We start from the raw sequence: 14,655 nt of genomic DNA, 5'->3' as shown, positions 1-14,655 counted from the left end.
TACAGGAGGTGGTGATCAAAACCATCCCCAAGGAAAAAAAAATGCAAAAAGGAAAAATGGTTGTCTGAGGAGGCCTTACAAATAGCTGAGAAAAGAGTAGCAAAGGCAAAGGAGAAAAGGAAAGATATACACATCTGAATTCAGTGTTCCAAAGAATGGCAAGGAGGTACGAAAGCCTTTTTAAGTGAACAATGAAAAGAAATAGAGGAAAACAACAGAATGGGAAAGACTAGAGATCTCTTCAAGAAAATTAGAGATACCAAGGGAACATTTCATGCAGAGATGGACGTAATAAAGGACAGAAATGGTATGGACGTAACAGAAGCTGAAGATATTAAGAAAAGGTGGCAAGAATACACAGAACCATGATGGTGTGATCACTCACAGCCAGGCATCCTAGAGTGTGAAGTCAAGGAGGCCGTAGGAATCATCACTATGAACAAAGCTAGTGGAGGTGATGGAATTCCAGGTGAGCTATTTCAAATCCTAAAAGTGGATGCTGTCAAAGTGCTGCGTTCAATATGCCAGCAAATTTAGAAGACTCAGCAATGGCCACAGGACTGGAAAAGGTCAGTTTTCATTCCATTCTCTAAGAAGGGCAATGCCAAAGAATGTTCACACTATCACACAATTACACTTATTTCACATACTAGCAAAGTAATGCTCAAAATCTTTCAAGCCATAAGCACTTCAACAGTATGTGAACCGAGAACTTCTAGATATAGAAGCTAGATTTAGAAAAGGCAGAGAAACCAGAAATCAAATTGCCAACATCCGTTGAATCATAGACTAGCAAGAGAATTCCAGAAAAACATCTACTTCTGCTTCATTGACTGTGCTAAAGCCTTTGAATGTGTGGATCACAACAAACTGGAAAATTCTTAAACAGATGGGAATATCAGACGACCTTATTTGCCTCCTGAGAAACCTGTATGCAGGTCAAGAAGGAACAGTTAAAACCAGACATGGAACAATGGACTGGTTCAAAACTGGGAAAGGAGTACGTCAAGGCTGTATACTGTCACCCTGCTTATTTAACTTGTATGCAGTGTACACCATGTGAAACGCCAGACTGGATGAAACACAAGCTAGAATCAAGATTGCCAGGAGAAATATCAATAACTTCAGGTATGCAGATGATACCATGCTTATGGCAGAAAGCAAAGAGGAACTAAAGAGCCTCTTGATGAAGGTAAAAGAAGAAAGTGAAAAAGCTGGCTTAAATCTCAACTTTCAAAAAAACGAAGATCATGGCCTCTGGTCCCTTCACTTCATTGTAAATATATGGGGAAACAATGGAAACAGTAACAGAGTGTATTTTCTTGGGCTCCAAAATCACTGCAGACTGTGACTTTGGCCATGAAATTAAAAGATGCTTACTCCTTGGAAGAAAAGCTATGACAGACCTAGACATTAGGTTACATTATTAAAAAGCAGAGACATTACTTTGCTGGCAATGGGCCGTATAGTGAAAGCTATGGTTTTTCCACTAATCGTATATGGATGTGAGAACTGAACAATAAAAAAGCTGAAGACTGAAGAATTGATGCTTTCGAACAGTGGTGTTGGAGAAGACTCTTAAGAGTCCCTTAGATTGCAAGGAAACCAAATCAGTCAGTCCTAAAAGAAATAAACTTTGAATATTCATTGGAAGGACTGATGCTGAAGCTGAAGCTCCAGTACTTTGGCTACCTGACGGGAAGAGCCGATTCATTGGAAAAGACCCTGATGCTGGGAAAGATTGAGGGCAGGAGGAGAAGGGGACGACAGAGATGAGGTGGTTGGATGGCATCACTGACTCAATGGACTTGAGTCTGAGCAAACTCCAGGAGATAGTGAAGGACAGGGAAGCGTGGTGTGCTACCGTCCATGGGCTCGCAGAGTCGGACATGACTGAGTTGACTGAACAAGAATAAGAAAGTTGTGTGGACATTTGTTTTAATGGATCCTAGTAAATAGTTTTGCAGTGTAGTTGTATAGTTAAATTCAATTATACTTCCATCAGCAGTGTTTGAGAATGAGTTGCCTTACATCCTTGCAAATATATGGTATTTGTGTCTTTTCCAGTTTTTGTCATTTTAGTTGTATTTTGTATTTCTTTGGTGACAAGTGACGTAGAGCACATTTTCATATGCTTTTTGAACATTTGAGTATCTTTTGTTGAAGTCTCTTGCCCATTTTTCTTTGGGATGTTCACTGTTATTAATTTGTAAGAGTTCTTCATGTATTTGAATTATAATTATTTTGAATATTGCCTATATTTCTCCCTTTCTTTGATTTTTCACTCTGACTTTTGGTAAACAGATGTTCTTAATTAGTTTAGTTTATTAAATTTTTCCTTTATATTTATTGCTTTTGTGACCTTTTGAAAAAATTTTTGCCTACTCTAATGTCATGAAAATATTCTCATATGTTCTTTTAAAGACTTTCTTGTTTACCTTTTACATTTAGACCTACAATCCATCTGGAATTGATTTTTGTGTATGGTGTGGTAAGGATGAAGGTCTCTTTTTTGCCATATGGACATTCAGTTGACTCCAGTATTCTTTATTGAAAAGACCATCCTTTCACCACTGCAGTTACTGTGTTCAGAAATCTGGTCACCATGTTACAGGAAGGGGGGCCCCTTTCAGGGCTTTAGAGTGGGCTCTTGTGTAACACTCGGAAATGAACTGCCCAAGGAAATACGTGTGCTGACAAAACAAGAGCCTTTATTGGTAAAGGGTGCCTGAGTGGAGAGCAAGAGGATAAGGGAACCCTGGAGAATTTACTCTGCCATGTGGCTTGTAGTCTTATGTTTTATGATTAGTTTCCGGGTTGTCTATGACCAGTCATCTCTGGTCCATAGTCAGACTCAGGGTCCTTCCTGGTGGCACATTGATCTTTCAGCCAGGATGGGTTCCAGCACAAAGGATTCTGGGATATTGGTTGTCTCCTCACTCTTTTGGCTCCTCCTGAATTCTGGTTAGTTTTTGGAGGCAGGACCATGTTCCTTATTGGGACCTCTTGTTGTGGACAGCTCAGGCAAGCAGTTATCATCATGTCTGGCCAAGACAAGTAGTTAGGTCAACAGTTTCCTAAGAACTATACATTTGTGGATCTGTTTCTGGACTTTTTGGTCCATTTGTCTATTTGCTTATCCTTGTGCCCGTAACCACACAATCTAATTACTATTGCTTCATAATAAATCTTGATGTCTAGTAGTATAAGTCCCTCTAAGTTTTTTTTTTTTTTTCACCTAGGTATTGTTGGCATTGTTGCCCTTTGCACATAATTGTAAATTTAATTCAACAAATATTTACTGAATACCTATTTATTATGTCCTGGGCACAGTGATATATGTTGGGAATATAGCTGTTAATAAGATAGGCGTGGTCCTTCCTTTAGTTGGAGAAGCCACTCACATAGAGATGAGAAGAGGGCCTAGGATAGAGTCCTGAGGAACTCAATACTTAAAGTCAGCAAAGAAGACTGAGAGAGAGCATGAGTGTGCATATGGGGGCAAGCGAGTAATACCCCAAAGGTAAGAAAACCAACAAAGAACAGCCTGAAGAAAGCCAAGGGAAGAAGGTATATCTAGAAAGTGTGGTTAATGTTGCTGCAAGGTCAAGCAAGATAAGACTAACAAAACATCCTTTGGACTTAGCTCTGATTGTCCATTGCTATAATGAAGCAGTTTCTGTAGGGGGCAGGGTGTGTGTCTTTATTAGATTGTAAAATCTTTAGTAGGAACAAAGTTCCTTGTTTAATTAGTGCTTAATAAATATTATTGCATGATGATCATCCAATGATCTATATACTACTGAGCATCCTAAGGGCCAAAATGGTTATCTATTTTATACCACTTCCCATTCTTGCTGCTGATGAAAAAGTAATTGCTCTTTATTGTAAATGGAGAATAATTTAATACTTAACTCAAGCCTTAGCTATTTTAGATAATCCAAAACCATACTTCATCCATCCATTCATTCATCCATCCATTCATTTATCCAGCAAGTATACATGGAGCAACCACCAACTACCCAGGACTCATGAGAATTGTATTGGAGGTGTAAGTAGGGAAAGGAAGGAAAAAAGGACGCCTGGAAAGATGTATTGACCCAGGTATATCTCAATGAATTAACTTTGCAATGATTGCAAAAATCTCTATTTTTAGAGCTTTCCATGATTATTCAAAAGGAGTCTGTGGTTAAGCTTTGTGACTTAAAGGCAAAATTTTAGAAAATGCTTCCTTTTTGGTTAAATAAAAAACAAGGGTTCAGGAGAGAAGGTATTTTTTGGGAGGCCTCCTATAATTTATTGTTTGCTTGGTATGTATTTATACTTTGGTATATAAATATATGGACTTCCCTTGTGGCTCAGACGGTAAAGCATCTGCCTACAATGCAGGAGACCCAGGTTCAATCCCTGGATCAGGAAGATCTCCTGGAGAAGGGAATGGCAACCCACTCCAGTATTCTTGCCACCACCCCCATCCCCCCAAAAGCAGCTCTGTTCTTTAGGGCTCTGATTGAATACCCCCAAGGAAATTTGTTTTAGATGAGTGTTCAGTCCCGTTCTATCTATTCATAATAATTCTAGATGGGATCCTCTCACCTGGCCAATTAAAAATACCTGCTCTGAGGCTGGCCATAGATTTAAGTTTTCTAGTAGGGTCATTTAAACTCAGTTGGAGTGATGAGCTAAGTCTCAATAAAAAATTAACTTCTCACCTATTAAAAGGAAAGCTCCTACAATTATGAGGAGGATCTACATGGTTAACACCAGGCTATGGTCATTCAAGTTTAAAGGCTCCTCTATGTTGGGAACGGTTAAATCATACTAAAAATGGTCAACCTGGTAATTATGAGACAAGGCTGGGTGCTTTATGAACTATGCCTGTTATTACCCTTAGAGAGAGTGATTGGTATAGAACTCAGTGGTTTGTGGCACTAATTTATGGTGTTGACGTCTACAGGGATGATATGAAGGTGTAGCCTGGGATTCTCAAGAATTTAAGGTCATACATGTGAACAAATTACAGGTAACCCCAACCAGTCCTCCACTGGTATGATCCCAATGGGTCAAAGATCTGTATTCTACTGGTATTCTATTTAGCAGTATGTGTGTGTCTTCAATGGGGTTGGAGGATGTATGCAGGTCAGGAAGCAACAGTTAGAACTGGACATGGAACAACAGACTGGTTCCAAATAGGAAAAGGAGTACGTCAAGGCTGTATATTGTCACCCTGCTTATTTAACTTGTATGCAGAGTACATCATGAGAAATGCTGGGCTGGAAGAAGCACAAGATGGAATCAAGATTGCCGGGAGAAATATCAATAACCTCAGATATGCAGATGACACCACCCTTATGGCAGAAAGTGAAGAGAAACTAAAAAGCCTCTTGATGAAAGTGAAAGAGGAGAGTGAAAAAGTTGGCTTAAAACTCAACATTCAGAAAACGAAGATCATGGCATCTGGTTCCATCACTTCATGGGAAATAGATGGGGAAACGGTGGAAACAGTGTCAGACTTTATTTTTTGGGGCTCCAAAATCACTGCAGATGGTGACTGCAGCCATGAAATTAAAAGACGCTTACTCCTTGGAAGAAAAGTTATGACCAACCTAGATAGCATATTGAAAAGCAGAGACATTACTTTGCCAACAAAGGTCCAACTAGTCAAGGCTATGGTTTTCCCAGTGGTCATGTATGGATATGAGAAATGGACTGTGAAGAAAGCTGAGCGCCGAAGACTTGATGCTTTTGAACTGTGGTGTTGGAGAAGACTCTTGAGAGTCCCTTGGACTGCAAGGAGATCCAACCAGTCCATTCTGAAGGAGATCAGCCCTGGGATTTCTTTGGAAGGAATGATGCTAAAACTGAAACTTGAGTAGTTTGGCCACCTCATGCGAAGAGTTGACTCATTGGAAAAGACTCTGATGCTGGGAGGGACTGGGGGCAGGAGGAGAAGGGGACGACAGAGGATGAGATGGCTGGATGGAATCACTGACTTGGTGGACGTGAGTCTGAGTGAACTCTGGGAGTTGGTGATGGACAGGGAGGCCTGGCGTGCTGTGATTCATGGGGTTGCAAAGAATCGGACACGACTGAACTGAACTGAACTGAAGCCTCGACAACTTTCATAATCTTTAAATGATGGTAACCGGGCTATTAATCTATTGAATTCTGAGATTTCTATGATGAGAAAGGCAGTACTAGACAACTGTAAGACCCTTGACACCTTACAGCATCTCAGGGAGATATCTATGCTATAATTCAAACTGAATGCTGTATTTTTGTACCTGATAAATCTTTTAATGTAACACATTTGAACCATATGAAAAATCAGATTTCTGCTCTAAGTGACCCATTCCCTAGTCTTGACAATCTTTAAAAAAAAAAAAAAAAACTGGTGTGGGAGGCTCATGGCTAAAATATTTACTTTTAATTCTACTAATGTTATTAAGTATACGATTTGTATTTTGCTTGTTTCACAAGATTATTATTTCTTGTATTACCAAGTATATTACTGAGCCTTCAATGGAAATGATGACTAGACTTGAAGCAGTTGATCAAATGTATAGTTTGATACATGATCAATGATTGTAATAGTGTAACTCTAGAAGGCAATGGCACCCCACTCCAGTACTCTTGCCTGGAGAATCCCATGGACGGAGGAGCCTGGTAGGCTGCAGTCCATGGGGTTGCGAAGAGTCGGACATGACTGAGCGACTTCACTTTCAGTTTTCACTTTCACCCATTGGAGAAGGAAATGGCAACCCACTCCAGTGTTCTTACCTGGAGAATCCCAGGGACGGGGGAGCCCTGTGGGCTTCTGTCTATGGGGTCACACAGAGTCGGACACGACTGAAGCAACTTAGCAGTAGCAGCAGCAGCTTATAGATATATGAGTCATTTTCTTTTTAAATTTGAGTGTTCATTTTAGGAACGGAAGAGCAGAGATAGTTCATTTTCAAATACAATACAGTTACGTTAAGCACAGGCAGTGCTAATTTATTTTTGTCATTTATCAAAGGGTCAGAGACCAAAGTTTATTTTTCTTCACTGCATATATTATTAGTAGACCTGTACTTGGGGTCAGGTGGATTGCTAAATGCCCAATTAAACCATTTTCAAGTACACCTGAATAATAAGATTTTCTACCTTACCAATAAAATCTTGGCATATTAATTTTAAATAATCTTGAAAAATCTATCTCTTAAAACAAGTCTTCATATGGATTTTATGAGGGAACTTTTGTTTTTTTAAACTTTATTGAAGTACTTGAAAATGTAGAAGTTGGGTAGATTAGGGAAGTCTTCAGAAGTAAGATTAACTGAGTTCATCCTTACAGACTCTGGAATGAATATGGTAAGTATAACACGTTGTCAGAGGAAAATTTTTCTTTAGAAAGATAGAGGAAGGAAAGAAAAAGGGGAATATACAGTAAGCTCATAGTAGGAATAAGAGGACCACTTATTTAGTTCTTTTAAAAAGAGCTTTTAGTAGATTGATTCAAAATGATTTTTTCTTCTTAAATTGTTTTGTTTTTTCCCTTGGAAATAAGTAGAAATAAAGACTGCTGACTGCTGCAAATTGGTAGTCTCTGATAGTACTACTTTAGTTCTAATTGGTGAAGAGGGGAAATAGAGAATTAAGATAGTTTTAAATGATGTTTGACATTTTTAATTCTTAGTTCAATCAGCACAGTCATCAAGTGACTTTATTCTGAACCCTTTGCATGAATGGCATTGAACCAAATCCCACAAGAGATAATACCTTCTGCCTATGTGAGCAAACTGGTAGTTGAAGTATTGCTTTCAGAAGCTATAGATAACACCAGTTGATGTTAAGATGTTGTGAGATTCCAGCCTTGGGGTAATGAGGTTAAGATAGGAAAAATGTACATCAGGGGAAAAAAAGTTTTAAAAGAAACTGTATCTACTTTCTGCTTTGAATAAAGATGTCACTGTCCTATGCAGTGAAACAATAAACATGTCAAATTATTTTTTTAATATTTAACTAAAACACTTTTAGTTTTAAAGAGTTGAATTTTATTTGATTGATCATTGTATGAATAATGCAAAGTAAACTTTCATTTTGACAAGTAAAATAAGGAGGTGTATGATTTAGAGCATATTGAGTAGAATCTTGAAATAAGTGATTTGTATCTTCATTGAAAATCAAATAGAAATCTTGGTGGATAGACAATGTCCAAAATTTATGACTGAAACCTATCTTTAACCTGACGTCCAAGGTTAATATCATATTTAATATTAAGGTACTTTTCATTTTATAATATTACATGTATTTAAGTATGGCCAGATTTTAAGTATCTTTCCCTAGTAGTCCACCTCCGCCCTTCTTTATTCTTCCCCACCCCACCTCTTTTGGTGTGGTTGGGTTCCTACTGCTGGTTACCCAGTCATTACCATTCTAATACCATTTAAGGTAGCTCTGCTGGGTTTATTTATTTGAGTCCTGTAATCCAGTTTCTCTTTTAACCTGGCTTCCTAAATCAGTTGACAAACCGGTTTATTTTTCTCTTAACAACTCGTGATTTATATTGGTTAGGAAGATAAAATGTAATCCGGCACAACCTCTTTCCCCTGGAATCAGTATTTGAAAGGCTTCCTCCTTTCGTGGCTGAGCGTGCTTAAGTCGGGCAGAGTACCTAGTGAAGGACTTCAGCCCCCACAGTTCCTTGTGTGCGCATGCCCTCTCTTCCTACAGTTGTCAAAGTGCTTTTGCCAGAGCGGTCACATAATCAACCTGAAAGAAGAAAATAAGTACTGTACACTTTTTAATTTTATCGATCCTTAAAAACTGGACCCTCAAAGGTAACTGCTGCTAAGAATTTGTTACTTGAGATTGGGTGATTGCATGTAAAGGAAGATCTATTGTGTGTGTGGTGGGGGGAGGGGAAGGAGGTATCTATTTCCCGGACTTTGCTGTAAATAAGAAAAAAGAAAAAAAGACTAACAAAAACCCACCCAAACGAATAGACTGTACAAACAGTTACTGACATTGCATATTAATTTTGTAAATGTTATTTTAATCTATTGCTTATCTTTTGTTTAAAAGGGTCTTATTTATTAAAGATGGGTCTTGACCTTGACAGAGTGAATTTATGCAGAAAGTGAAATTAATGTCTTTAAGAAATGTTAAGAAGAGAAATGAGTGTTCCTAGTATGATAAAAATTTTTAAATTTAATATATTAATATTACTTATAGCCTTAAAATAGTCTGAGTCTAGCTTACTTTATGGCTTTTTTTTTTTTGCCATAGGACAACATTAATTTTTCCACTATAAACATATAGTTTAAACTGAAGGCATTAACAGAAGGCATTGGTACTAGCATCAGAAAAGCTGAGTGATATTAAAATTGTAATCAAATGCATATTTCAGCCATGATGATATGGCTATTGTAAAGACAATTCTAGCCCACTGGGAGAGACTCAAATCCCAGATTATAATGGTTTACTGCAGCACTGCTTAAACCAAGTATAAAAATGTCTCTTTCTATGTCCATTTTCTTTGGCAACAATAGAACTTTGTGTTGCTGTGAATCCAAGCTCTCCCTGCCTCTTTGTCATATTTACAATACTGATCAAAGTCATTATTTTAGACCAAGGGAATTAAGGAACACAAAACCAATCTTAAATAGGTTTTATTGGTAGTAGTTGGCCATTTGTGATTTGTATTATACTGGGTTGGGTTCTTTTGGAGGGGTGGGTTGGGGAGGGAGGAGTTAAGGTGGCTGTGAAGCTTTTCCTTGAGCCCACTATTTTGTCTGTGTATGAAACTTTAGAATGAGATATTAACCATTTTGAAGATATTCTTCAACAAAATAGTAGAACTACTTTTAATTCCATTTCTTAGTCTGACATATTTTGCTTAATAGTTAAGAGCAGTAGCAAATCCATTTCCCAGCACATTTATTTTACAGCAGTTATCGTGAGAATATCCAAAGGCACAACTTCAGTGTGTATCTGAATGCCATTTTAGGAGTGTCCTGAGAAAGATCCTTCTCAGAGTATCTGAGTTAATTAACTGTATTAAATATATTAATAACTTTGTTGCAAGTATACTGAATCACCATCTAAAAATAATCATGTATTTGATCATATGCACCTTGAACATTTCAAAATACTTGTTTTCAGGGTCTCGGCACTGTAATATTCATATATTTAAAGCAATTAACGTGTTCTAAAGGACAAATGAACTCAGTGGTAACTATGGGTATGGAAATCTCCTGGTTTTGAGCGATTACTATTTTCATCCTTGAATGATAAAAGAGGCCGTATGGCAGAGGTGAATATAGCCCTTCTATGCGAAATGGAAAATACCATACACTCCTTATATGGCTAAATGAAGCAGTGATGGCAATGCACTATAATTACAATGTATGAGAATTTGCGACTTTGTACTGTGCTATTTTTAACACGTTAGCTAGCATATGGTAATTCAGGGTCTTCAAACCATAATCTTCCACTGTTAATACTAGTGATAAGAGAATAGGTTCTAAATTTGCCAAAGTCTTGTGACCAAGGCAGCAGCAGGAGGATTCAAAAAATGAAAAAATCTGGCAACCCCAGTGTTATCTTGACTTCATACTTAAATCTGAGGGATTTTTTTTAAAGCCCCACCCCCACCTCATCTCATAGACAGTCCCCCGTCCCCCTCCCTCTTTTCTCTCTCCTTCTTCCTCCCTCCCTCCGCGTGTCTCTCTCCCTCTCTCTCTCTGACCTCAAATCCAACGAGAACATTTCTTCACTCTGCAGAGAAATTCTCAGGCTCCTGTTGAGACCTGAACTACTGAGATGCCAAGAAATCTCTTAAGAGGCAGAATTGGAAACGAGAACATTGGAGAATAAGCAAAAAAAAACAAAAACAAAAACAAAAAAAAACACACAAAAAAACCCACCCATCTAATCCTTAGAATAACAAGAAGCAAGCACTTGCAAATGTTTCAGTAGATTTTTACCTCTTTTAAAAGGATGTTGGTTTTTTTTTTTTTTTTAATGTCTCGTAACAAAATGGAGTAGCTGCAGCTACTGGGAGGCCAGAGAATGGTTGTGCAGTTGAGTCCTCCTAACAAATGGCAAGGATTTCCTCCCTCGTGGTTCGCTGCGGCTAAATGAAACAATTATCTAGGCAAGAAGGCAGTTTGCTAATCAAGGGGGATAAGACTACTGTTTCTTTAAAGTGTCCGAGCTGGGAAGGGGGAAGAAAGGGTCGTGTGTGGTGTCTTTTTAACCTTGCTGAAGGACGCAGCTGTATTTATTGACGTATGCAAATAGCTGGGGGAGGGTGGTGCTTGGGAAAAAACAGGAACCAGAATCAGTTTCTCATTGCAGGGTGAACGCTCTGAGTTCCGGTGAAGGGGAAAGAGACGTGGCGAAATTGCTGTCTTTCTGTCTTATAAGCACCTCTCTTACTAATACAGAAAAGGAACCTAGACATCAGAAAGGGTGAAGACGCTCTCACAGTATTTTTAGAGACCTTGCACGAGCTCCCCCACCCCAGCCCGACCTGTTCTTCTAAATGGGAGATTATGGATTTGCATTGCAATTGGCTAGTAGCGGTGGCACTGGATTTTCGCAACTAAAACACCCGGCCGCTCCAGCAAGCGGCATTAACGAACACACTGACAATAACGCGTTTCTCTTTTTTCCCATTTCAGCTGCGCAAACCATGCAGGATGATTTACTGATGGACAAAAGCAAAACCCAGCCCCAGCCCCAGCAGCAGCGGCAGCAGCAGCAGCAGCAGCCCCAGCCCGAGCCCAGCACCGCCGAAGCCCCTTCCACGCCCCTGTCCTCAGAGACCCCCAAGCCGGAGGACAGCAGCGCAGTGCCGGCCCTCAGCCCCGCCGCGGCCCCGCCGGCCCCTAACGGCCCCGACAAGATGCAGATGGAATCGCCGCTCCTGCCGGGCTTGGGTTTCCACCAGCCCCCTCAGCAGCCGCCGCCGCCACCGCAGGAGCCCGCGGCGCCGGGCGCGTCTCTGTCGCCGTCCTTCGGCAGCACCTGGTCCACGGGCACCACGAACGCGGTAGAGGACAGCTTCTTCCAGGGGATCACCCCAGTCAACGGGACCATGCTCTTCCAGAACTTCCCGCACCACGTCAACCCAGTCTTCGGAGGCACCTTCTCCCCGCAGATCGGCCTGGCGCAGACCCAGCACCACCAGCAGCCGCCGCCGCCCGCGCCGCAGCCAGCGCAGCCCGCGCAGCCCCCGCAGGCGCAGCCCTCGCAGCAGCGCCGCTCGCCTGCCAGCCCCAGCCAGGCTCCCTACGCGCAGAGGGGCGCCACGGCGGCGTACGGTCACCAGCCCATCATGACTAGCAAGCCGTCCTCGTCCTCGGCCGCCGCGGCCGCAGCCGCCGCCGCCGCCGCCTCGTCCGCGTCGTCCAGCTGGAACACGCACCAGAGCGTGAACGCCGCCTGGAGCGCGCCGTCCAACCCGTGGGGCGGCCTGCAGGCGGGCAGGGACCCTCGCCGGGCGGTCGGCGTGGGCGTGGGCGTGGGCGTGGGGGTGCCCTCGCCCCTCAACCCCATCTCGCCTCTCAAAAAGCCCTTCTCCAGCAACGTGATCGCGCCGCCCAAGTTCCCCCGCGCGGCCCCGCTCACCTCCAAGTCCTGGATGGAGGATAACGCTTTCCGGACCGATAATGGTAACAATCTGTTGCCATTTCAGGTAATGCTCCGGTGCACCTGTATACGCTTTCCTTCCACTCCCCTCCCCTTTCCCTGTCTTCCCTGCCATTTAATCGGCCATTGATTGTGGTTCTTTAAAAAAGGCAGCGTTTGCCAACTCCCCTGCCCTTTTCCGAAGCCTTCAGTTCACTGGGGGTGTTCCACTACGGGGTCAAGGGTGGGGGAGACGTTGTGACTGGCCGAGGAATCTTATTTATGCACCCTGACGAGATAGAAAGGGGCCTTTTTCTTTTAGCCTGTTTTTTCTCTTCGTCGTGCTTGTGCCTCTTCTCTTAACCTTCTTTGACAGGAAAAGCTGCAAGTGTATGGCAAGGTGCCGGCATAGTTCCAGGCTGAGTAGGCTGAGTGAGATTCCTGTCTTTTTCAGTGGCTGCACGTTTCATGTTATGCAATCCCGGGCTCAGGGTGTCTCCGGAAAGCCGTCCACTCCCAAACCACCCTGGCCCTACTCTTCAAGGGGTTAACAGCCCTGGAGTGGTGCTATTTCAGACAGTTGCATATGCTCAATTAAACTAATGTGAACACATGTGTTTATGTCTCGCTAAGGTGCTGGCATCATTAATAGCAATCAGCATATTGCCCCTGCCGGGAAAATTAGAGTGTGAGATTCCAATAAACACTGGAACTGTATCAGGAACCAAGATGGAAGAGTGGAAATTCTAGGGGTAACCTTTCCCATGTTATCTAGGACTTAGAAATTTTTTTGTTTTGTTTTTAATCCAGAGGATAGAGACAATAGGACGCGACCTTCAGAGCCATATTGCAATGGAGTCTATTTGCTAGCCAGCACTGAAATATTTAAAGCTGCAGTGTCCTTCAGTTGGGTTATTTAAGAAGACAGTGCAGATCAATTACACTATTTGAAACTGGGCAAAGTGAAAGTCTTGCAACTTTAATGAAAAATGAGCCTTGTGTCTTGGTGTTAAATGCCAGTGAAAAACTCAGGAAGTGCCCCAGACAAAAAGGTTGAATGGAGTGTCCTTATTCTGTACTTGCTTTCTGATCCAGTGCGTGGCCACATCAGTTGGCAGTGTGCTGGACATCTTGAGTTGGAAAAGGGTGGTGAGGGTGAGGGCTCACTGGAGGCCTTTGTTCTCAGGAAAACATTCATCCTTCACTTACAAACTGATTTGTCCATAGGCTTCCAGGCTCGGTTAAAAGAGAAAGAAGGAGTGAGGGCGGCTCTGGATAAGACCCAGCTTAGATCTTTGGATCCAAGGAAATGAAACAGAAATCCTTTGAGCATTGCTGAAAAATGGCAGAATCGACATTCGACAGAGTTAGTTTAAAGCATCAGGTGCAGTTGGAGCCTTATTTTATTGCTCTTTACATTTCAGATGTGATGTTTGGTGTGGCTCCCATCCATGAAGGAGGAGGTAGGGATATTAAGAAGCACATGATGCTGTAAGCTAGAGCAAGAATTTTTAACCTCGTCAGTTCAAGGGGGTCCCTGACACCCATAAATTATGTGTATGAGAATTTTTAATGAGCCAATCTTACCAGATTTTTACAGGATCGCTTCAGGGATGGAAGAGTCCAATTTCTCTATGTGCTTATTTGTGTGTGTGTGTGTGTTGGAGGGCTAGACAGGCAGGCTGCCTTTGATAGGAGAGCCCCTCTTTTACTAACAGTCTCTCTTTTTATTCTGATGCGGTCTACCCAAATCTAGTTTTAGAAGATAACCTAAAATCTAACAGAGATTTCAGGCCTGGAAGCTGATAGTGTAGACATTAGCTATTTCTAAGAGTAGAATCTGAATACAACTAGGTTTTGATTAATTATTTCCAGAAATGGGGACTAGGGAGAGATTAAATCCATAAAATTTCCCCCAAACTGATATTGACAAGTAATATGGGGATTGCCAGTTGTTTCTCAGCAAAGCGTTTACCAGCCATGCTAATAAGAGCCAGATGGACTGGATTGAGTTTGGATTCTTGTTTTTTCATCCCT

The 14,655-nt window shown here is 41.5% G+C and overlaps 1 protein-coding gene across 8 annotated transcripts in view; it reads left to right on the top strand.

The window, feature by feature from the left end:
* CPEB3 (cytoplasmic polyadenylation element binding protein 3) overlaps positions 1 to 14,655 on the top strand; it is a 199,827-nt gene that overhangs the window by 35,216 nt on the left and 149,956 nt on the right. For 2 of the 8 annotated variants that reach the window (XM_069567518.1, XM_069567515.1), the window contains exons 1-2: positions 8,712 to 8,822; positions 11,670 to 12,685. In XM_069567518.1, the coding sequence (XP_069423619.1) occupies positions 11,681 to 12,685 (1,005 nt within the window). In that variant the 5' untranslated portion in view covers positions 8,712 to 8,822; positions 11,670 to 11,680. Of the gene's footprint in view, positions 1 to 8,711; positions 8,823 to 10,996; positions 12,686 to 14,655 lie in introns of those variants that run through there. The other 6 variants (XM_069567519.1, XM_069567516.1, XM_069567513.1 and 3 more) reach the window with 4 other exon arrangements.

The sequence above is a fragment of the Ovis canadensis genome, chromosome 22 (genome assembly GCF_042477335.2).
Source record: "Ovis canadensis isolate MfBH-ARS-UI-01 breed Bighorn chromosome 22, ARS-UI_OviCan_v2, whole genome shotgun sequence".
In the NCBI taxonomy this organism is placed as follows: domain Eukaryota; kingdom Metazoa; phylum Chordata; class Mammalia; order Artiodactyla; family Bovidae; genus Ovis; species Ovis canadensis.
This window is presented reverse-complemented; position numbering and strand designations above follow the sequence as displayed.